Source organism: Vespa crabro, chromosome 2 (assembly GCF_910589235.1).
Source record: "Vespa crabro chromosome 2, iyVesCrab1.2, whole genome shotgun sequence".
Lineage (NCBI taxonomy): Eukaryota > Metazoa > Arthropoda > Insecta > Hymenoptera > Vespidae > Vespa > Vespa crabro.
The window spans coordinates 3,735,400-3,760,399 of record NC_060956.1 but is presented as its reverse complement, the minus strand read 5'-3'; the positions used below and the strand labels follow the sequence as shown (position 1 = coordinate 3,760,399).

The following is a 25,000-nucleotide window of genomic DNA, read 5'->3' as shown; positions in this document are numbered from 1 at the left end:
TCCATGGAAACGAGAATACACATAGGAAGGTAAAGCCACAGTGTAATAAAGGAGTACTTCTATCGATTAAACTGATGGTATGTGTTCCATTTATATGTTCCTATGTTTATCTGTATAAATAGAAACGTTAAAGAAACTCAAGTATTCGACATATACGAAAATTGTAACGTTCAATGTTTCAATATACAATTACGAAACCGATTGATCGACTTAACGTCAAATTAATTTTTCTCATTTTATCATGTCAAGCTTTTCAAATCATGGATGTTATTTATTAGAAAAAGAAAAAAAGAAATAATAAAAAAAAAAAAAAGCAAAAGAATAGAGCAAAAAAAAAAAGAAAAAGAAATAAGAAAAACACGTGTACGCGAACATCACGTAGTAAAATTACATGTATATATATATATATATATATATATATATATATATATCAATTTTTCACTTCTCCTAATTAACTTTTTTTCGACGTATACCAAGCATCCCCCATCACAACCCTCCTCAACTAACCCCAATCTCACTAAACCAACCACGCTGCTCCCCGCCCTACTTCCAAACGTAATCTCATGCAATAACTTTTGCTAATTCTCGTCACCCGTTAATCACGATTTGTTGCGTACAATAAATGAGATTCCACAAATACCGTGTGTATGAAATATTATTGTTACACAGTATGTAAATATATATAAAGAAAGAGAGAGAAAGAGAGAGAGAGAGAGAGAGAGAGAGAGAGAGAGAGAGAGAGAGGGAGGGAGAGAAAGAGTAATTATAGTAAAACGTTTATAATATATCAAATATAATTTCACGAAATTCCTCGTCATCGATGATACGTCAATAAACATTCATTATTACTTATATCATTTACGAATGAATAATATATTTCTAAACGAAAACGAATATTACATATTAATCTAAATAACATCCCATATTACAATAAGTGAATATTACTAGCAAATGTTTCTAATGGGAAGGACATTTTATTCGAACGATACCACGCCAATCGTCGTCTTTTACGAGAGATCTCAACAAAAAATAAAAAAAAAGAAAAAGAGAGAGAGAGAGAGAGAGAGAGAAGAGAGAGAGAGAGAGAAAGAAAGAGGGGAGAATATCCTTCGTAGTATAATAACCACGTCGACGAAATCGCCTAATGGGCCGTTGAATCTCGACGGATCATTTGCATGGCATTCCAAAAATGCGTCCATTTTCACGGCACTCCACGATATTCCTTCTTTTTCTTCTCTAGCTCCGTTCTCATGTTTTCTCTCTCTCTCTCTCTCTCTCACTCTCTTTTCATTTAAAACGTTCAAAAAGGGAAAAAGGAAGAAAGGAGAAAAAAAAAGGAAGGAAAGAAAAAAGGAAGCAAAAGAAAAAAAGAAAAGAAAAGAAGAGAAGAGAAAAAAAAAAAGGACGAGATACGAAAAAAGTTCAGTTCCTCTCTGATTTTCGGACTGTGATCTTCGTCGCGAGCCGATATTTTCCTCCCCGCCACCCCTTGTCCCTCTCCATCCCTTCCCTTGTCACACTCATCACGTCAAACCCCCCACCCCCATCCCATCTTTAACTCTCGACTATCAACCGAATACGCTAGCATGAATATAAATTGCTCTGCCACACGGGTTTTCATCGTGACCTCGACATCCGCCAATCAGTCGGCCACATTTTCCACGATATAAAAAGGACAAATGAATCGTCCGACTCGTATTTCTGCGATAAGAAAATTTCTTGTCGATTTTCGAGAATTTAATTCGAATTTAGAAAGGGAAGAAAGGGGAGAAAAAGAAGAAGAATGAAGGAAAAAGAAAAAGAGAAGGAAGAAAAAACAAAAAAAACAAAAAAAGAAGAAAAAGGAAAAGGAAGAAAGGAAAATTATCGCGGACAGCAATGAGGGGATAATAATTTTTATTTTGTTATTTATTCCATCCCCTCGATGATATATCAAACGCATGTCCATGGCACACCTACGGTTTTGTTTTTACCTGTTTTTATTTCTTTTTTTCTTTTTTTTTTTTTTTTTTTTGTTTTTTCTCTTTTATTTATCTTCACTTTTTATCATAATTTTATCGTAACGACGATGAAGGGATCTATTATAGTAAGCGCTTGAACAAGAACGTTTATCAATTACAACAGGACTAACAATTTTACGATCGAACGAATCGTTTCTATAAGAGTCAAATAATTTTTTGTTTCTATATTCGAGTGAAATTCGAATGAAGAAGAAAAAAAAAAGAGAGAGAGAGAGAGAGAGAGAGAAATGAAAGAAAAAGGAAGAAGAGGGGAAAAATATCGACGATCCTAATTGAAGAACGTAATAATCGTTATTTTGTTTGTTTTGTATAACGAAATAATTTTTTGTTTTTCTTTTTTTGTTCTTTTTTTTTGGTTTTTTCTTTCTTCTTATATTAAAGCGTATCATAGTTCTATAAATGTCATTGGCAAGAAGAACGTAATAATCGTTATTTTGTTTGTTTTGTATAACGAAATAATTTTTTGTTTTTCTTTTTTTTTGTTCTTTTTTTTGGTTTTTTCTTTCTTCTTATATTAAAGCGTATCATAGTTCTGTAAATGTCATTGGCAATGTTTTGTAGTTTTATTGATACAGTATTATGCTAATGGAGAAAGGATGTACGATGAAAGCTTTTGACAAAAAAACACGTTATTTCTTCTGCGAACAGTGTTAAAGGAGAAAATGGAAATATTTTTCTAAAAAGAATTCCAATATATGAAACGTATGGGAAAAACGTAAACGTCGGTACTAAATCAAAGACACTTTATTTCGAAGTAAAAAAAAAACTAGAACTGAAGAGACTAAAAAGAGAGAAGGAAAGATAATGGAAAGGATGGATATCTTCTTCGAGTAAATTTTCCAAGAAAATTTCATGAATTTTATTTGACAAAGACGAGAGTAGAATGTTCTTGATTTGAAAATAAATATGAAGTTTTTTGCAGGTTCACTGAATTTTAAAAGAATATATCGAAATAATATTTTTTTATTAGAGATCATCGAAATAATGTATGTTATTAAATTTCACATTCAAAATCTTAACGTTCGTTCTTACATTGAATTAATGATAAACATTAAAGTATTTAATTTTTAATAAAAATATTTGACAATTAATTTTATTGAAATATTTAATAATTTTTTATTAAAATATTTAATACGATAACATAGACATGAAAAATATTACCTTATAATTGTTTCTATATTCAATTAATAACTCTTATCTATACTTTATTACTTATATTATATTATTTGTATATTCATAAACAATTAACAATAAGTAAATATTCGTATATCGTGAATTATACAAAAGATTTAAGAAATTAACGTTCTCAATCTTACATCTTACCTTTCAATCGACATAGCTGTGAGTGTGACGACGGAGCAAATGGCCGAAACACTTTGCATGTAATGCACAGATTTACATAGGAAGAGACCCATTGTCCATGTATATGAGAAGAGCTTTGCGATCTGAAACGTTATTGAAGTTAGTTGGATTATTTCATGAACAATTTGTACGATGGATTCAATGATTTCATCATTTCTAACTTTAAATTAATTAAATTAGAAAAAGATCCTTGAGAAAAAGAGAAAGAGAGAGAGAGAGAGAGAGAGAGAGAGAGAAATTTCTTTGACAAAATGTTGTAAAAAGGGAAGCGACCGAAGAGTAAAATGAAATGAATGAAAATAAAGAAAGAGAGAGAGAGAGAGAGAAGGAAAAGAAGAGATGAAACATGAAATAAGCTACCCCTTACCCCTCTTAGGTCAAATTTAGTCTTTATTTAACGTTAAGAAAGGTAAGACAGCTCGTATTAAATACGTTTAATCAAGTTGTATTTTCACGAAGATAAAAGGTAAATTATGAAAGTCGTTAAGAGTATATTTCTTGGAACTCACTAATGAGGACAGTATGACACCTAATCTTGATTTGTAAACTGGGTATAAAGGTTCAACGTTTAAATCTTCGTTCTATAAACTTCGATGGTATATAATGATATCTTTTAACGAATACTATAATTATAATATATATAACTATATAACATAACACCTTTGAATTACGTTCGAGTATCCGTATACCCGAGAGTGTATATTAATTATATTTAATTATGAAAAATTTCTTTGATCATTCATATTTCATGAAACTTTGTGTGAACTTAACGAGAGGATAGAAAATATCTGGCTATTGTCGTTGTCTTTCTTATCGAATAAACGTACTACGGGATTACCGTAGGAGGCTGTAAATGAGATTAGCTATGGGATTAGACCGCGCCTGTAAATAAATACCTTTTGTAAGAAACAAAAAAAGAAAAAAAAGAAAAGAAACAAAAAAAAAAAAAAAGAAAAAGAAGAATTGTACGCTATAAAAATGATTTAATTTGCGCATGATGATACTCGACAAATATAACGTTTTTATTTCGAAGCTTACACGGTTCTATAATCTTCGTATTTAATTCTTATTACGATTTAATTTTTATACACGACTATTTTCATACGTCCCTTTTAATATAAGTTTTATACTCAATAGAATATAATTATACTAATTGTATATAATTAAAAAAAAAAAAAAAAAAAAAAAAAAAAAAAAAAAAAAAAACACGAAAAGAAAGAGAAGGGAAGTATCGTCGATCTAAAATTAAAAAGAATTGTCGAAAATTCCAAATGGAGAAATCCTTGCTCGTTTAAAGTTAATTAATGCGCGAAATAGTCGAGTTAAATGTAAATTAAATCGGCTTATTCTCGAATGCACCGAATCGGTTTCGAAATCGAAACTGTAAAGCCATTTACAGAAGACATTTACATCGTATTACAGAGAAAAAACATGGGATTTTATGCGAGGATATACTTGAACGCGTATTCTCATGTGCGCTTTTTGTCACGTGCTTACATAACTTTTCTTTCTTATATAGATAACATTATTTTCTCTCTCTCTCTCTCTCTCTCTCTCTTTTCTCATCATTTTACACGTAACATAAATATTGATACATATACGCACTAAGATTCTTTTAAATCGAGATACTTAAATCAGTATTTCAAGAAAAAAATTCGATGAAAATTTTCTTTAATATTGTCTTTTTTCTTTTCTTGTTTTTAAATAGAATACCTATAATTTTTTCTAATGGCGATTAATTCTATCAAAAAAGAAAAAAAAAAGAACAAAAAGAAAGAAAAAAAAAAATAAACCAGCAACTTTTGTCTGATCGAAGATTTTCTCTTAGAGCCATTATATCCTACAACATTTATCATTATATCCAAAGCGAAATGTTATGGCATATTTGGAAATATAGGATAGGAAATTGACAGGGCACGATGGCATAGAAAGGGACAGGAAAGGGCCGAACGTGTCAAGACAGAACAAGAAAAGACAGAACTGGTTATAACAGGAGAAAGAAATGGGAATAGGACGAATAAAATTGGAAAAGATAAAGTAGGATTGAATAAGATCTAATAGAATCCAATAGGATCAAATAGGACCAAATAGTATCTGTTATAAAAAAAAAAAATAAATAAATAAAATAGAAACTTCTTTGTCCTCCTGTCCTTTCCTGTTCCCATTCCGTTCTGTTCCGTTTCGTCTCATCCGTGTCCTGTCCTGTTCCATCCAATCCAATCTTATCCTGTCGTCTCCCATTCTATATTTTATTATAAAATATAAAGACTGTATAGAAAATCTGTTAGAAAACCATTGTTTGTTGTTTATTTTTTTTTTTGCATTAAAAAAAAAAAATAATAATAATAACGAAATACAATCATTTTGGTGAGAAAAAAAGAATTTTGTTTCGAACTTCTTTTTAAAAATACATTGTTTTTGAGTTATTGAGGAGTTTCCATTAAAAAAAATTCACACCGTATATATATATATATATATATATATATATATATATATATATATATATATATATATATATAGATATATATATATACAGACATATTGTACATACACATACACACACACATATACGCACATATGTTCCCTTTATGTCATAACAAATATTATAACTCGTCGCTACATTGATATAATATTGCATTCGATTCAAAAAATGTATGCTTAATATAACACGTATATATTATACATATGTACGTATATATATATATATGTATATATCTACGCTAGATATGACGATTGTATGCAGTACTTGACTTTGGTTTGCTTCTATGTTAAAAATGCAATTTAAATCAAAATATTTCTTGAAATAACTATAACTATAACTATTAAAAGTTTAATTGCTATTTTCTTAAATTACAACCTAATTAAATTTGTCCGATGATTACTCTTTTCTCTTCACTTTATATAAACATTTAAAGATTATAATAACATAATTTACAATTATAATAATGAAAATGATATATGACGTTTTATAAAATGTCTTTTTGATCTCGTTCAATTTTACTTTATTATAATATTTGGAAAATTATACTGAAAATGTAATAAAAAGACTGATAAAAGAAGAAGACAGTATCTTCTCAGATCCTACGATGCAATTTTCATTTTCTTGAAGAAAAGTATTATCACTGAAACTCAACACACACACACACACACACACACACACACACACACACATATATATATATATATATACACCCACAGAGAGAACAACTCAGCAACTATTCCTATAATTACGCTTGCGATTTTAGAGAAAGACGAAGAGAGAGAACGAGAGAGAGAGAGAGAGAGAGAGAGAGAGAGAGAGAGAGAGAGAGAAAGAGAGAGGAATAGTATGCAAACGTACACTTTAAATTAACACTCGAATTCCCAACTAGTTCAAATGATAAATCAATTATTTGTAAATCAATAAATATAACACTTGATTTGATAACGAGTTTTTACAATAAAAAGAATCTTTCATTCGAGTCTATACAAATCGGTAATAATGAAAACGATGTAAATAGTACGTACATTTATTTTTTAACATATTTCCACATCATTAATTTAAATAATATAAAAAGCGTTTTTTTTATAATTACAAATTGAAAAAAAATTACGATTACATTTAATACATTGAATTCTTTTAATGTATGTTAATTAAAAATTTTCGAAATATCGTACGAAGGCAAAATACGTATGCCTTTTAAATATCACAGATGACTCGGATTATTTTTCTAATTACCAGTTCATATAAAAATTACTGTAAAAGAAGTAGGAAAAATAAAAATAAAAATATTGCGTCGTAGTAACATTGAACAATATGACAAAAGATTACAATTATTATAGAGATTATTGTTATATAAAAAAAAAAAAAAAGAAAAAAAAAAGAAAAAAAAAAAAAAGAAAAATCAAAAACATTCATACAGTCCTCAATCGTCTTGAATCGTTTTACCCGATGAATGATTCGTATAAATCGCTTCAAGAAAAAAATGAAAAGAAAAGAAAGCGAAAAAACCGATAAAGAAAAAAGAAAAACAAGAAAATAAAAAACAAATAAAGTAAAGAAATGCAAACGAACAGAAAATTGTAAATAATAATATCGAAATTAAAATCGTTGTAAAGGAGTTATTGTAAAAAAAAAAAAAAAAAAAAAAAAAGAAAAAAAGAAAAAAAAAGTAAAGGAAAGAAAGAAAAAAAGATGACAGAAAAGTATAGGAAAAAGGAATAATTACAAACTTTCGCATAACGATTCACCGTGAAATTTTCTCCCCCCTTGGGTGGGATAAGGGAGGGATAGGGGGAATGGGGGGAAAGTGGAGGGTTATTTAAAAGCAAAAGTTTGAGACTTCAAAAGCATTTAGTCGGAAACGCGTTCGACAAGGAGATATCGCACATACGTAGTCGAGTACGAGCTCAAATGAAATTATGTCTCAACCACGAGGCAAAAGCTGCTACAGGCAGCGGGTTAATGCTCACTCGATGAGAATTTATGAGAGCATACTTGGCGCGCGCGGGCAAATAGAAGCTTGTTTTCGTCGGTCGGTAATGCTTCGAGAGCTTATATTGCCTCTAACTGTACGAGAAAGCTTGCGAAACGATTCACGAAAGCTCTCTCTCTCTCTCTCTCTCTCTCACTCTCACACACACACACACACACATAAATCGATCCTGAAGTTCTTTTCATTTCGATCATTATACAGTTAATAATATTTAAACGCTATGCAATTCATGAAACGATTTATCGTTCGTTGTTCGTCTAATTATCACTCGAAGAAAATTAATAACCGATATGGTTTAACGCGTACGCTCATCGACCATAAATTTATGATAAAAGCTCGAAGATAATGGAACTGCATAACGATACACATACACACACACACACACACACACACACACACACACGCACGCATGATAACAAGTTTGTATTTACAATGATACGACTAGTCGAACGGGAAGAGTTTTATCGGATTAACCTGGAAAATTCAATATCGCACGTTCAAGGCTTTAAAAATAATTAAAAAAAAAAAAAAACATAAAAAAAAAAAAAAAAAAACAGAAAAAAAGAAAACATCTAAAAATAAAAATTTAAAAGAAACGATTAAAAATTGTAACGAAAAATGATCTCTCACTCTCTCTCTCTCTCTCTCTCTCTCTCATTCATTCTGTACTTTCTCATTCTTCTTTATTCAACAAAAAACTAATTTTTCTATATCATATAGCTGATATCGCATAAAAAGTTAACGATGATCTTAAAGAGATTTATCATAGTTCAATAAAGGTCGTATAACGTTATCCGAGTGATCCAGAAGCGTAATTTATGATCTTGCACTTCTTGTACTCGACGTTTATACACTCCTTTGTGCATACATTGCGAATTTAATTTATGACCACTTCAATCGAATAATTTGCGAAATATCGTAAGAAGACATGATTATCATGGACCAGACGTTTTCAACAATATTTTATAAAGATCTATATAACGAATATAATTATTAAGTATATATATATATATATATATATATATATATATATATATATATATATATATTAAAAGGATCTTTAAGGATGTTTTCTTTCTTTCCCATTTTTTTTTCTTTTCTCTTTTCTTTTTTTTATGCATTAGAAAAAAAAAATCTAATCAGAATATTTCTTTAACTTTGCACGTCGAACGAGAAATCGCTCACGGGCAATCAACTTCTTCTTTTCGTTTGATTATATTTCTAGGATTAAATGATGTAGAAGGACGAAAAAAGCCATTCACGTTCCTTCGACCAAAAAGATCACGAGGTAGTTTACGAAAAATTGCTACGAATACGAATTCCACGAGATGCATTGAACCAAAGACAGATTTTTCCACTATTGTGCAACATGTGTACCGTCCATACCAACGAATTTCTATGACGGAAGATAAATCTCAAAAGTTTCTTATAAAACAACATTTTTATAGATCGATACAAACAAGACAATAAATGTTTTATAAAATAAAATCAAAATAACTATTTTCATATAGGATATCAAAATATATATATATATTTTTTTGTATTATTTATATATATATATATATATATATATATATATATATATTTATATATCATATAATATATATATATATATATCTTCGTCTTTACATCTAGCAAATTTAATTTAAATATCCTTATGAAGAAAAGTAAATATACGGAAATGGACGGTACATAGTTGTCGACTTCGGCAATAAAAACTCTTTCGAAATTGCAAAAATGTTTTAAGAGAAAGAGAGAGAGAAAGAAAGAGAGAAAAGAAGAAGTGCTTGTTCATTTTCGAGATACGAATGTTACAAAGCTCATATAGATACACAAGCTCACAAAGACTACTCGTAAACGTCGATTATTATTTTTTACAATGAGTGATATTAAGGTAGTCTCAGTGACCATGTACCAAACGACAATAAAATTATCTTACCTGTGACAAGAGCCGCACCTTCTTTTTGCCTCAAGGCTAATTTACATTTTGCTCTATATTTTATGAATGAAAAATTCATCACGCGTAATCTCATCGACATGAAATAAGTAGTTAAGGCGAGTCACGTGAAATATTTATTCGTTCGAAAATTCCTGCCATTTCTTCGTTCAATCTTAACTTAAAAAAAAAAAAAAATTATTCCAAAATTTTGTATATAATCGGCTCTGATAAAAAAAAAAAAAAAAAAACATTGAAGAGAGAGAGAGAGAAAGAAAAAGAAAAAATGAATTTCTTTCTCCTCTCCAGCCTCTGTTAACTCTTTGCACCATATATCGCTGAAATAACAATAATATTGTGAACTAGAATTTTTCAAATATCTTTTAATTAATAAAGAAAGAAAAAAAAAGAATTAAAAAAAATAAGAAATAAGAAGACAATCGGAATAAAGAAGCCTTCTTAACGGAGGGTTGAATGTTCTTTTTCCTTTCTTTCTTTCTTTTTTTCTTTTCTTTTTCTTTTCTTTTTTTTTTTTTTTTTTTTTTTGTATTTTTTCTTCTCTTTCAGAAAATGTTTTTCAAGGAGCACGCGTACAATCTTCTCGTAATTGGTATTGCACGACGACTTTGCTTGTTTAGATACTAACACACAAATTGCTACTTCACTGACTAAACGTCTAATTACAGGTGTATATATAGACACAACGTTCTTTTGATTATGTGAATTTACTTCTTAATTGGAGACTAATTGTAACAATCAACGAATTTATTTTTTTATAGAGAGAGAGAGAGAGAGAGAGAGAGAGAGAAAGAGACAGAGAGAAAGAGAAAGAGGGAGAGAGAGAGAGAGAGAGAAAGAGAGAGATAAAGAATTAAATTCGATCGTTAATTAATTTAACAATACACAGAGCATGATTATGTTATTTGATTATTGATTAAAACGTTATTTTATTATTAATTAAAATAATCGGAGAAGACGCGTCTCGTCGGTATGTCAACTTCAAAGCTCCTCTCATAGAATATTAATATTACTTCAGAATATATTAAAATCAAACTTGTCGATCTTTTCTTAAGTGCTCTTAAAAGGTAGTTTATAGCTTAATCTATAAAGTATACATGTATATATTATATTATATTTATTTCTTCATCCCCTTAGGTATAACAAAAAATTTACAAACATATATATATATATATATATATATATATATATATATATATGTATATAAACTTGCGTCGAATGATAATTAATGAGATTAAAATAAAAATAATTAATTATCGGTCTTAATTAAAAATCTTTTCTTTTTTTAATTAATTCATCGATTTGTATCAATTGACGATTAAATTTTTAATTGACTTAATATTAATTAATTAATTAATACGTATGATTTAATCCTATATCCCATATTAATCCTAAATACTTATCGATAAAAAATGAATCTCTGACTTTCAAATGATTGATCTCTTTCAAAATTGTAATTTTTAATAAAAATCGAATTGTAAACTTATAAATAGACTTATAAGACGCAAAATGAAGAGAATGGAAGATAAACGCATAAACATGATTCACTGAGAAGAATAGCCGTTCGCTAACGCGACAGATGCTTGAGGCGACGTGTTCGCCTAATAAATTGTCGACTACACGAGAAAAACGTATAACGATCGATCAGGATGTTAACCGATACTCGATATAAATTTTACCTCTCTCCGTAGATCGAAGAATCTAGAATTTTTGCTTGATTTTCTTTCTCTCTCTCTTTCTTTTTCTTTCTGTCGTGAGAATGACGCACAAGTCACGTACCATCGAACGCGTATATCGACTGAAAAGGTGACAAATTGCCTAGGATGCGAGAAAAAGTACTCGTAAAATTACGATCGAGTCTAACACTTTTTATAACAATTTTAGAAGTGAACACATCTCTCAAAAAAAAAGAAAACAGAAAAAGAAAAATTGAAAATGAATAAAAGCGAAAACGTGAAAACATAAACAAGACGTTAAATTAAAGAACACAGCGTATGCGCGATAGATCGAAAAGTGCGAAGAAAAAAAGAGAGAAAGAGAGAGAGAGAGAGAGAGAGAGAGAGAGAGAGAGAGAGAAATATGATTCTCGTGATCTCAAACGCATATCGCGACGGATGAAGATCGAAGATATGAAAGAAAAAAAAAAAAAAATGTAAAAAGAAATCATTAAAAGAAAAAAAATCGCAACAGACAGAAATAAAATATAAGAATAAGAAAAAGGGATGTACGATTTACAGATTGAAAAGTGTTGGAAGAGAAAAAGATAGAAGGATAGAGATGGGTTTGAATAATTTTAAAGAGATCACGTATCAGCAACGTCTCCTGAAAGTACTCGAAGCGATTGCACGGAAAAACAGCAGCAGGTGCACTTATGCACGAACTTCCTACTCGTACTTTCTCTCTCTCTCTCTATCTATCTATCTATCTATCTATCTATCTATCTTTCTCTCGTGTTTCGCTCGGATCGTCAACGTCCATCGATCTTCCCCTCCAACTTGTAAATGATGTCTATAAAGAGCAATACATGTCGTGTATAGAACACGTACACACAATACATACGTACAACACAGTAAATGAGAACTACATCTTATGTATACACATAGGAAGCAAAAATATGTCAAGGATTGTCTTAGAATGCACATTCTTTAAACAATATAACAATCATTAATTATTATAATAAAATTATATCTACGTATATATTATGATACAATTTCAAAAATTTCACGTATAACGTGATTGATATGTATAAATTTTTTTCTTATATTTTGTACTTTTAAAAATGTATGAAAGAATTTTTAAGAAGATCAATGTCATCGGTATGTTTTATAAATATTTATTGATCTAATGGAAAAAAAAAAAAAAAAAAAAAAAAAAAAAAAAGGAAAAGAAAAAGAAAACAAGAAAGAAAGAAGTAAGTAAATAAATAAATAAGGAAAAAAAAAAAAGCTTTAGAGAGAAAGAAAAAAAAATGTTAATATTAAATCGATTAGTAAATATTTATTTATTGAATTTTCAAATAAAAGTTATTGTTATTTATTGGAATATAAAATATTGATAACAATGTCGGAATATATTTTCAATACTTTTATAATTTATCTTATACATATTTTTATAAAAAAAATGTTTACGATGTTATTTTATCGATCGATCTAATGTAAACAATTTACGATTCATTCGTTTAAAATATAGTTAATATCAAGGATTTGATCAAACATTTGTCATACTCTAAAATATATTTTTTTTTCTGTCAAGTTTCGAGAATATTTGACATATTCAATAACAGATAAATGGATAGAAAATTATATTTTCTTCTTTTCTCTCTCTCTCTCTCTCTCTCTCTCTCTCTCTCTCTCTCTCTCTCTCTCTCTCTCTCTCGTTCGATAATTCAACAATTATGAGAAAAAGTAACTTAAACATGCCGAACGTACAAAACTCGATGAACATATTGTTTCACGTATATATATTGACGTATGAATTTCATTAATAAAATAGAAATTTCATGATAAGCAATTTATATTCAACAAACCGCAAGAGATTTGATTGTGAATGTCAGAAAAAGAGAGGATAAAATGGACGGAGGAGAACACGATGGGATATTAAAAATGATGACGAGACTGTCACAGCAAGATGTACCTCCTTATGCATGCAACATCCGATTCATTCTGTGTACTTTACATATATATCTATATCTATATCTATGTATGTGTGTGTGTATGTATATATATACATACATATGCATATGTACATAAATCCCTCATGTAATAGCTTTTCTATTCGCTGTTTTTTCTTGACCAATAACTAAAAAAAATGTGTTTTTATTTTTGAAACGAAAAATCAGTCATTCGTAGAACTAACAATGAGTTTCGATAGGTCAACCAATAACATATGAACTTTTTAAAGATATTTTTCGTAAGCATTACTCTTGAAGGGAAACCTGAAGAATTCGACAGATGAGATTCCTTTGAATAATATAGGAGCCTTTTCAATGAGCTTCATATGCATGAGATGCTTGACTCTAGGAAAGTTTGATTGTCTTTTCGCTCCTGTTTACCACCATCTCTTCTATCTTTTATACTAACCCATCATTAATGTGGAAATCAATCATTCTAACAAGTATCCGAAGTAACTTAAAGACAAGGATGAATAGATTATCACGTCAATTTATATTTCTAAAGAAAGAGAGAGAGAGAGAGAGAGAGAGAGAGAGGGACAAAAATAAATAGAGAAAAAAAGAAAACATCTTATTGGAGGAAATCATCAAATTGTCCTCCCTCTCTCTCTCTCTCTCTCTCTCTCCCTCTATCTCTACTTTTATATTTTTCATCTTCTTCCGAAGATCTTTGCCAATGAATGCAAAGATTCTTCGAAAGTGATTTAAATTCTTGTAACTTTGAAAATGAAGAACTTTCTACGATTCTTATCAAATACTAATAAGGACTAATTTTCGCTGAGTAATTTAATAATATTTCAAACTAAAGTGAGATAAAGACAATAAATTATTCAGAATACTTAGTGAAATTATATGGTAAAAGATTTGTTATTGTGTTCGTCACGATTCGAACACTCGAATGAACGAATATTCGAACTGGAAACGTTCCAAGAAATGTTTTCCGAAGACAAAGATATTGTATAAGTGATATTTTTAGTCGTTGACATGAATTTTCTGATCGTTCTGAATTAATGGCGTTCATTCTTTTTCTTCTTCGAAAAATTTCTTTCGACTCAATAAATGTCAAGATACTAATGTTTTTTCAAAAATAAGTATGTGTGCGTGTGTGTGTGTGTGTGTGTGTGTGTGTGTGTGTGTGTGTATATGTGTGTATATATATATATATTTTTTTTTTCTTCAAAGATCTCCTTTTCTTTTGTTTTTTTTCTTGTTTTTTTTTTTAAATTCTATTTTTAAATATCCCACATGAATATTTTCGGTCGATAACTTTGAAATTCGATTGAAAAGTCATTCACCGTTTGTATTATCAAATTTAACAAATAAAATCATAACAAGATTCGTATCGATATTCACAGACAATTTTTATGACATTAACATGGAAATAAAGAGATACGATATTTGATAAAAATATTGATTGACATTATTATTTCACCAAGTTTATTACTATTAATTTCTATTACAAGTAACTACATTCGATTATTATCATTATATTATATCGATGTACGGCTCGTTTTTGAAATGAATAAAATTTATTTAAATATCGACAACAGAGAAAAGCGGAAAAAGAAAGCGTAGAAATGAATTGTCAGATATTATAAAACATATGTACGTTGGTGTATTATTCGATTAATTGAACTTTTCTTTGAGCGACGAAAAAAAAAGAAATAAAGTAGCATTTGTTTACGTGAACTCGATATTATTATACTTAAAAAAATTGGATACTCTTTTCAATGGAATGTCCTATCTAATGTAAAAGAGAAGCAAGAGCAAAGGGATATCGGATCTTCGATCATAAAAAGGATTCTTCGTATCATAAAATCCGAGAAAAATTTTGTTATTCAGGTTAAAGATGTAGGTCATTTTCAGATGCGATCGATCTTCCGCAGATTACCCTTTTATTCTTTTATACATTTTTTCATCGTTTTATTATCACGCAAATCTTTGCGATAGATCGAAGGAAATTTTTCAATTCGTCGCTGTCTTCAAGTATGAACATATAATTATATGGACCTTTCAAAATGTCCATATAATTTTATATATTTAATTAACTAAGAAAAAGAAAAGAGAGAGAGAGAGAGAGAGAAAAGGGACAAAACGAGTCGAATTTTTCGAAATGAAAATAAATCGAACCATATTTGACCAAATTAAAAATAAATATTGGCGAATGAAAAACTCAAAAAAAAAGACTAAATAAATAAATAAATAAAGAAGATGACATAGTAACAAATAAAATTAATCATTGTCGTGAATATTTGAAAGATATTTTGTAAAAAGGTATGATTAAGAAAAGGATGTAAAGAAACAAAAAAGAAAAGAGAAAAAAAATCAATTTTTAATATCATACGTACATAAAAGCAACCATCACAATGATGATTATATTCACTTAAAGCGAAAAGCTCAATCGATTTGTCAATATAGTGAGCGACACGTACTTAGGATTATCAAGGAACGAAAGGAAAAAGTGCATATCCTGTTTTGCGATGCTTCAAGAGCCACTTCAAATCGGCTCGTCTCTTTTTACAATGAATAGAGATATACGTAAGTACATATATGTATATACAAGATTCCCATCGATAGATGTTCGAGCAAATATCTTGCAACTGGTTGATGTTACAAGAAAATTTAATCAGAAAAATTTCCACGACTTTGAATAAGTTACATAGAGTTCATGTAAAAAAGTTTCCTCCTTTTTTTTATTTATTTATTTATTTTCTTTTTTCTTTTTTTTTTTTACTCCTGACCTTATCAAATTATGAAGGAGACGACATTAGTTTCTTTTTCATCGATATCTATAATATTTTTTATATATTTGTATAGATCATTTGCAATTGAAAAAAAAAAAATATATATATATATATATATCTATATGTATATATAAATGTACATATAAAGAATGAAAAATTACTTTTCCTTTTTTTTTTTTTTTCCAATGCAGATTCGCACAGTTAATCATTAATTGTAATAAGTACGTTGAGCACGTTATAATTCATATTCATTAATCGATAATATTGTCTAATACATTAGCATATTTCTACAGTGACGTAAATTATACAATTTATTGATATGTTTATTTAAACTTTTTATGTATACGTCATTCTGTTTCTACGGTTCATGAGAAAAAAAAAAACAAAAAAAGAAAAACAAAAAGAAAAAACAAAAAAAGAAAAATAAAACGATAAGAGACTCGTTTCTCAAATATTTGTCACTTAGCCAAAGTCATTTTTCAAATCGACGATGGAAAAAGTTTATTCGCGTATTAACCGAGCAATCTACAATTCTTTCTTATTTCTCTCTTGGCTTTTTTTTCTTTTTTCTTTTTTTTTTTTATGACGTAAATCCTCTTATTATTAAAATTACAATTTACTGAAATTCTAACAAAAAATAATTCGAATACAGTTGCATCGATATTATATTATAGAGATTAAATTTTCTTCTCATCGTCCTTAAATTTATTTATTCTTTTTTTTTTGTTTTTTTTTTTTTTTTTTTTACTTTGCTCGAGACACCCTATGAATCATGCGCCATCTCACTATGATTAATTCGGATAAGATGATAATCTTGTGCATGGTGAAGGCAATTTTCTTTTTTCCTGTTCTTCTTTTTTCCTTTTTATCTTTTATTTTATTTTAAGAATGATCTACGACTATAGATGACTAATATCACATTTATCTATGTCTGCAAATATATTTTTCTCCAATGGACATGGATTAGGTTTACAATGAAATAGAATTTTTTTTTTTTTTTTATTTTTTTAAAGAAAAGTAAGCCATCACACTATGACTTATCCCATAGAAGGAGGAATTTCTATCTGACGAAGAAAGTACAATGAAAAACTCCCCTTTTCATATCAGCGTGATACAACGAAGAGGATAAAAAGTGTATCTACAAGAGGGGGAAGGGGATGTGGGAGGAGGGGAGGGGAAGAAAAAAGAAAAAAAAAGATTACCTTTCAAAAATGTCACTCCGTAAACGTTTGCGCATTCGTAACGATTCAAAACGACTTTTGAGTTTTATTCGAATCTTGAGATTAATTTTTAGCAACCAATCTACTATCAATTGATAATATTAATTAAGAAATAAAGTCTCGATGGGACGTCGAGGGATAAAATTTAATAGAATGATATCGTGATATCGCTTAATCGAAGAAGGAAAAGAAAATATTCTTCGTTTAGTTCTGCGAGCTAATTTAATATGTATGAACTTGTTACGAACGAGAGGAACAATAAATTTTTTTTATTGATTATTAGATTTTAGGTTTAAGAAAATTTATGATGAAAAAAAGAAAAAACGAAGGAAAAGAAAAATCATTTGAATTTCCGAAAATAAAGCCGACGAAATAATAATAAAAAAAAAAATAAACAAATATAACGACAAATTCGTTCTCGATGAATTAATTCAATTCCGTATATCTATCGAAAGGTAGATGCAACAGGTAGAAGAAACATGATCTATGTTAACTTAATACACAGTATGAAGCAAAACGTAATTACGTTTCTATTAGGAAAAGCAAGCGGAAAACGGGAAAACAATTTCGATATCTCAACGCACCAAATGTGTGTATCGAAGTAAATGAGAAATTTTATATGCGATTAAACCTCAAATATTATATACATACGTACGAAATTGGTAATTGTTTGACAATACAATTCGGAATTTCACAATTAGTTCGAAAATCAATTGAGAATATGTATGTGTGAGTGAAACGGAAGATAGTCAAACCATGGGAATGCGAGCTATCGCGAAGATCATTGATTAATCTTAACGAGATTATCCAATTAGACGTTGAATGTACCATATAGCGCGTGCTATGTACTATCGCTATACTTTTAATCAAATCTATATATATATATATATATATCCATGTATGTACGTGACATTTGATTCAAATGTTGTATACGAGATCTATAGATCTACTCTCTCTCTCTCTCTCTTTCACATAGACCCACCCAGATAAACACACAAGAGCAACTTAAAGTAGAAACTCATTGACGAAACACATACCATTACATAATTTCATGTGACATTCATAAACTCTATAATGATATTTTATAATAGAACTCTTGGAAGTATTTCATGACGTAAACTTTTGGATAATCTATTTAAAATGCTTTTCCCACAGTCCTTGCTCTTTCTCCTACTACGTGATTGTGTTTCGTATTCTCTAATTTGTCTTCTATAAGTTCTTGATTCGTGGTTTCTAAATTGTGAATTACAAATTGAATCGTTTTATTACGATAAAGTGATGTAACTTCATTATTTGAAAAAAAAAGAAAAAAGAAAAGAAAAGAAGAAGGAAGAAAAGAAAAAACGAGATAAAAATTAATTTGTTTATCATTTAATGTGAACTTTTTACTTACGAGCAATTTACAAGGAAGATTTAAAAATATCCTTATATGTGTATCTTGGTTAATGTAAGTTTAAATGAAATTGCAATATCATTTGTTATGATAGTAGTGGAGATCCACTTTTCTCAAAGTCTAATTAAAAAATAATAAATTTGATTTATACGAAATGAGAAACGTGATGATTTCGTTTAAGGAAAGCTCTACAAAATGCAGTTCTATAAGAAGGCAAAGAGCATTGATGGGAAGAAAAGAAAAAAAAAAAAGAAAAGAAAGATAAATTGGACTTTCAAATATGTTAGATGAGGTATTCAACAAAATAATAGATCGTATACTATTTTGTACAAAACGTATCAATGAAAAAAAAAAAAAAGAAAAAAGAAAGAAAAAGAAAAAGAAGGCGAAAATTTAAACGAAGATAGAGTCAGAGATGGATATAGTAATAGAGACAATAAGCAGAAAAAAAAATAGAGAGAGAGAGAGAGAGAGAGAGAGAGAGAGAGAGAATGAGAGAGAAAATGAGAGAGAAAGAGTGATAAGAAAAGAAAAGTAAAAGCAAACATTATTAGAAACATGGATGAAAATTAATTGAATCAATAAATATGGTCGCAATTGAAGAAAATTACATTAACGAGCATTACTCTTTTACCACTGACGGAATTACTTATCGTTCAATACCAAACGACACATTTCGCATCGTACGAGTTTCTCGATGATTCGTCGACTAACAAAGTGTACGGCCAATCATTCAATAAAACATAACGCGAAGGATGGCTTACGTGAACAGTGGTGCTCAAATTCTAACCTTTTATATATGACATTTTTTTCCCCTAATATTTTGTTATATACGTTTCGTCAAGAAAAATAAAAAAAAAAAGAAAAAAGAAAGACAAGAAAAAATAACATACGAAGATATCTTTAAAACAAATAATAATAATAATAATTATTATAATAATAATAATAATAGATATCAGAGAGAACGAATATGCAATGGTATATATTTCTGACATGATCTAATTTTAAATATAGGAAATCTTTTCTTTGTTTTTTTTTTTTTTTTTTTGGGAAAGAGAAAGAAAAAGAGAAAGAAAGGAGAGAAGAGGGAGAGAGAGAGGGAGGGAGGGAGGGAGAGATCACGTTACACGGTTTATAACCCTGTCAATGAGAAATACAAGAACAGACATACGAAGGAAGAGGCGAATAATTGAAATTCCGTCACCACCGCAATGCAACGTACGATGCCTTCGAGGGATGAATTAATGATCCTCAAAAGAGACATCCCGTTTTCTTCGACTTTTGATTCAATATTTTCATAATTTTCTCTCTTTAATACCTCTTCGTAATAATATTTATACGAAATATTCATTGGACAAGATGAAATTTTTCTTTTTTTTTTCTTTTTTTCATTCTGTCGACAATGTTCCATTGTAATTGATGCACGATATCGAACGATAAACAAAAGAAAAAAAGAAAGAGAAAAAAAAAAGAAAAGAAATAATATTTACAAGTGGTTTTTTCATCGACGAAAAAAACAAAAACAAAAATTATATATATATATATATATATTTCCAGCTGAAAAGATATGACGCCTCGTATAGAATCCGTTTATAACACTTTCAACGATACTCGGTTATCAAATTGTCAAGGATATGTGCAAAAAGCATAAAAAAAAAAAGAATAAAAAAGAAAAGAAAAAAAAAGTCAATCGATATTTTCCATTGGAAACTTATCTATTAACTCGTCTTTGAAACGGGGTTAAAATTTTCATTTACAAATGATAGATAAGTTAATCGAAATATATTGAGGATCTATCAATGATATCGTACCATTCAATGAAGCGCTCCTTAATCTTCTTTCTATTCGTTCTAAAATCATGCAATTCAAGCCTTTGATAATTTCGTTCAATGAAGGACACGAAATGAGAAAATTCAAGTTGCCTCGGCAAAGGATTTACAGCGGAATTGTCGAAAGCTAATGCGATATGAAATGGTGATGCGGAACGGAATAGAAAGGGTATTAGATAGGGACAGAGAAAGAGAAAGAGAAAGAGAAAGAGAAAGAGAAAGAGAAAGAGAAAGAGGAAGAGAAAGAGAGAGAGAGAGATCCATGAGAACGGTTGATGTATAAGTTCCTTCGCTTCCTTTACATAAATCAAAAGACACCCCTTTTACGGAAACGTAATTCACCGTCTTGTCTACGTTCTTGACACCCTCTAAGTACTTATTCGAGAGAAAAAAAAAAAAGAAAATAATAATAGAAGCATCGAATTGGCTTATTTCAAAACCTCCGTTCCGTCGAAAAGATTTAAACGATAATCCTTAAACCCCAGAATAATGAGAAACGATGAGACATCCTTAATTGATTGCTTATTACGATAAATATCTATTTAAATTAACATATTTATTATCGAATAACAAAGATTACCTTCGAAATAATGCCACATCACGTTCTCTCATGTTCTCTTTTTTTTTCTCTTTTCCTTTCCTTTTTATTTTTCTTCTTATTCTTTTCCTCATTCTTATTCCTATCTTCTTAAACGAATAACCATTCTTTCAACCTTTTTTCGCAAATATTTCACGTTACTTTAAAAGTTTAACGTTGTACACAAGTCGACAAAGAAGAAGAAGAAGTAGAAGTAGAAAAAGATTGTTCCACGACTGACAAGAATGGCAATAAAATAAAAAAAAAAACGTATGACGTTTTCTTCGTTAAACGAGAATCTTTATAAGATTGAAAGAAACTAAAAGAAAAAATCTTTTTGAAAAAATGTCACGTACATTATGATCTACAATGTAAAGTAAATGTAAATACCTAAATATATAGAATGTCTCAGGGAAATTGATTGAATTGTTGAAATTAGAAATGTTTAAAAAAAAAAAAAAAAAAAAGGAAAAGAAATTATATTTTACAATATCTAAATTTATTCGTATTAATTTATCCAATAAAAATAAACATATTTCAAATTTATTTCTTAAAGCTATATCTCAGCGTAAATATTTCCTACAATCTCTTAGTGACATTTTGTATGGTTTAACATTTCAACAAGAATGTTGATGATTTCCTCTCGGAATTTGTCTTTCTGTTCTTAGGTCGTAACAAATACGTGACTACGATGCATCTTGCTATTAAGATGCACTCATGTAAATAAAAAAAAAAATAAAAAAAATCACACGTCGATAGATCAGAAGAGAAAATCACTATGAGACTGCAGAAATGTATTCGTTATTCGAAGGATATAGCTCACTTGCTAAATGTCACATTCAAGAAATAAATTTGAAATATTTTGATTTCAAATGGCATATTATCTGATATTAAATTTCATAAATAAATTTATTATCCTATATTATTTTCTTACAAATATTTATATTCCAAAATTTGTCGTTTCTCTCGAGACACCCTATGTATACACTTGTCCCATATTTCAAGACAATTTATGCAACTTCTTTTTTTCAAGATGTAATGTTCACTTTAAGAATACATATATAAACATGTAGAAAACAAAAATAGTCAAAAATTTTTTTAATTATCCTCGTGCATATGTATAATATATATCCACAAATATATATCCATACATACATACATACATAGATACATACGTATATTCATTACTTTATATATATATATATGTTTGTGTGTACAAAAAAATGTGTTTTTTGTACATATTATGAAGTTAACACTTTCTTCGACTAACTTCATTCAACTTCATTAAACATATTCAACGAAAAAGAATTATATCCTATCAAGAGATACAGAATTGCTATTTCATCGGAACTCAGACATGAGCATAAAAAAAATTTGACCTGAAAAAAGTCACAATACTGAAGCAGATACACGGATAAAGGAAGTTACACAGAAAAAGAGAAAAAAATTACGAAATTGCCAAGAGATGTAACGTCGAAAAAAACGAAATAATTCATAGGTGTTACAAGTAAAATCGATTCTTCGATGCATAAATAACTTTTTATAACTTGACAGAGTTCGATTTTATTTTCATTCGCGACTCTAAATATCTAAACAATACTTAGTAATCAAAAAAAAAAAAGAAAAAAAAAAAAGGAAAAAAAAGAAATTCGTTTAAGCAATTCTCACACCGAAGGAAATCAATAAAAATTTCCTTTTAATTTTTATAATCACCACTCTAGATATCATTATATTTATTATTTAACATTCTCAATATTATTCTCATTCGTAACTAACTGAACAATAACAAAAAAAAAAAGAAAAAGAAATTATTTCATTCATTGTTAAAAATACGGTAGATCGTTTAAAACGAATTTGTATATTTTTAAATGGAGGAAAAGTTCAAAAAAATTTCTCTTTGTTTAAACCCATTTACGTATGAAATTTAGAGATTTAATATTTTCACGAAAAGTACCAGCTCACGTGAGGTGATCTTTCAGTATAATTAAAACTCATAACAACGTCCTTTGGCATCGGATCGCACCAGTGCGTCCTGTCAAATTTAATAACGTACTCATGGTGTCAAATGTCAAACATTCACGGGAATTCTCGTGCTAGGTAAATGGTACTTACATGCGAAATTAGATCATGAACGAAAATCTTTTGAAAATTAAAACTTTATTAACAATATATTGATTATCAGTAATCTTCCTGTCTCTCTTTCTCTCTCTCTCTCTCTCTCTCTCTCTCTCTCTCTATCTCTCTCTCTCTCTCTCTCTCTCTCTGAATCTTTTTCTGTGTAGATCATTAAGAATTATAAAATAAAAATAATCCAATTATTTTTTTTGTTTTCTTTATAAAGAAATGATTTTATAAACGAAAGTACAATATTATATTATATTAAGATTACCTTCACAGGTATACAGAAGATGATCAATAATAGATCAGCCGTAGCCAAACCACCGAGAAAAACATTTGTAGGGGTTGCAGGTAATGGTCTTAGTCTTGGGCAAAGGGTTGAGGCAATAATGACCACATTTCCTGGAAAAAAGAAAATCAAAATAATTTTATGGCCGATTATGAGCTTTAAATATTATTATACGAGCGTCTGTTTTATTAATATTTACAAGAGAAATTTATCTTGGCGAATATGAATTAATATGAAATGGCAACTTTAATATCTCACATTTAAATCACTGAAGTTATTGTTAATACCAATGCTATTACTTCTACGTTGTAGCAAGTTCAATGGAAATAATGATATAGCATAGAAATGTTATCGAAACAACGTGTACGAAATACCGAAGTTCATTATCAACGTCTCATTTACTATGAAATTCACGTAATAATATATATCATTGGGATATAATAATTATTTATGATCCAATAATTTTATCATCAAAAAATTAACTTCGATAATGGTATTAATCATTTGTATAATTAATCTTAATTAACGGTACTTATCGAGACTCTATTTAAAATCTGATTAAAAGAAATTATCTAATAACAAATATGATACATATACGTTTCGAACGAAATTCTATATTTATTAAGTGAAAATGAATAAACGAAGTTTTTCTTATCTTTGTTCTTATTAATTTATAATAAATTTTCTCATTAATTATGATAGAACGAGAATGTACTCGACTTATATGATTTCTCGTGAATTAGTTAAAGAAAATTTATCTTACATTTGGAAAATTTGTAAGATTGAAAATTATATTAAAATTTTTCTCTCTTCTCACATAATTTATTATCTTTTTCTTTTTCTTTTTCTTTTTCCTCTTCTTTTACCCTTTGTTCCTCTAATAATAGGAGATACAAAATTACTTTTTTATTTAATCTTAATCTCCGAAGTAATGAATATTTTAATTGAAATTTCCAATGGGATTTGCTAATAATTTGATTTTAATTAACACTCACCTATTAATCCAAGGAAAAAGGTTGACGAATAGACAACGAGAACAGGAGCCAGTTCCTTCCATCTGAATTTGTTGAAGGACTCATTCCAATCATAATCGGGAAACTTGATCGTACCATTTGTCACATTGAACATGATTGCGATTAATTTTCACTATTTGCGACACTTCGGAAATAAATTAGATCGAACAACGAAATAATTGTTTTCTATTTTCTTGTCTAACATTCCCGATTATTTAAACACAAAGATCAAAATCACCGAAAAAAAAGTTTTTCTCGTTGTTTCGACATCGTTTCATTTAATGTACAATCGTTATAATGTATCTTATAGAAAATTGTTCGATGTATTTAAAAAA

General features: G+C 28.8%; 1 protein-coding gene across 11 annotated transcripts in view; it reads right to left on the bottom strand.

The window, feature by feature from the left end:
• LOC124433136 (QRFP-like peptide receptor) overlaps positions 1-25,000 on the bottom strand; it is a 51,893-nt gene that overhangs the window by 18,056 nt on the left and 8,837 nt on the right. For 10 of the 11 annotated variants that reach the window (XM_046982790.1, XM_046982789.1, XM_046982795.1 and 7 more), the window contains 3 exons: positions 24,648-25,000; positions 23,635-23,765; positions 3,345-3,466 (listed from right to left, as the gene is read on the bottom strand). The exon at positions 24,648-25,000 is cut by the window's right edge and continues 88 nt beyond it. In XM_046982790.1, the coding sequence (XP_046838746.1) occupies positions 3,345-3,466; positions 23,635-23,765; positions 24,648-24,780 (386 nt within the window). In that variant the 5' untranslated portion in view covers positions 24,781-25,000. Of the gene's footprint in view, positions 1-3,344; positions 3,467-5,516; positions 5,626-23,634; positions 23,768-24,647 lie in introns of those variants that run through there. The other variant, XM_046982799.1, reaches the window with a different exon arrangement.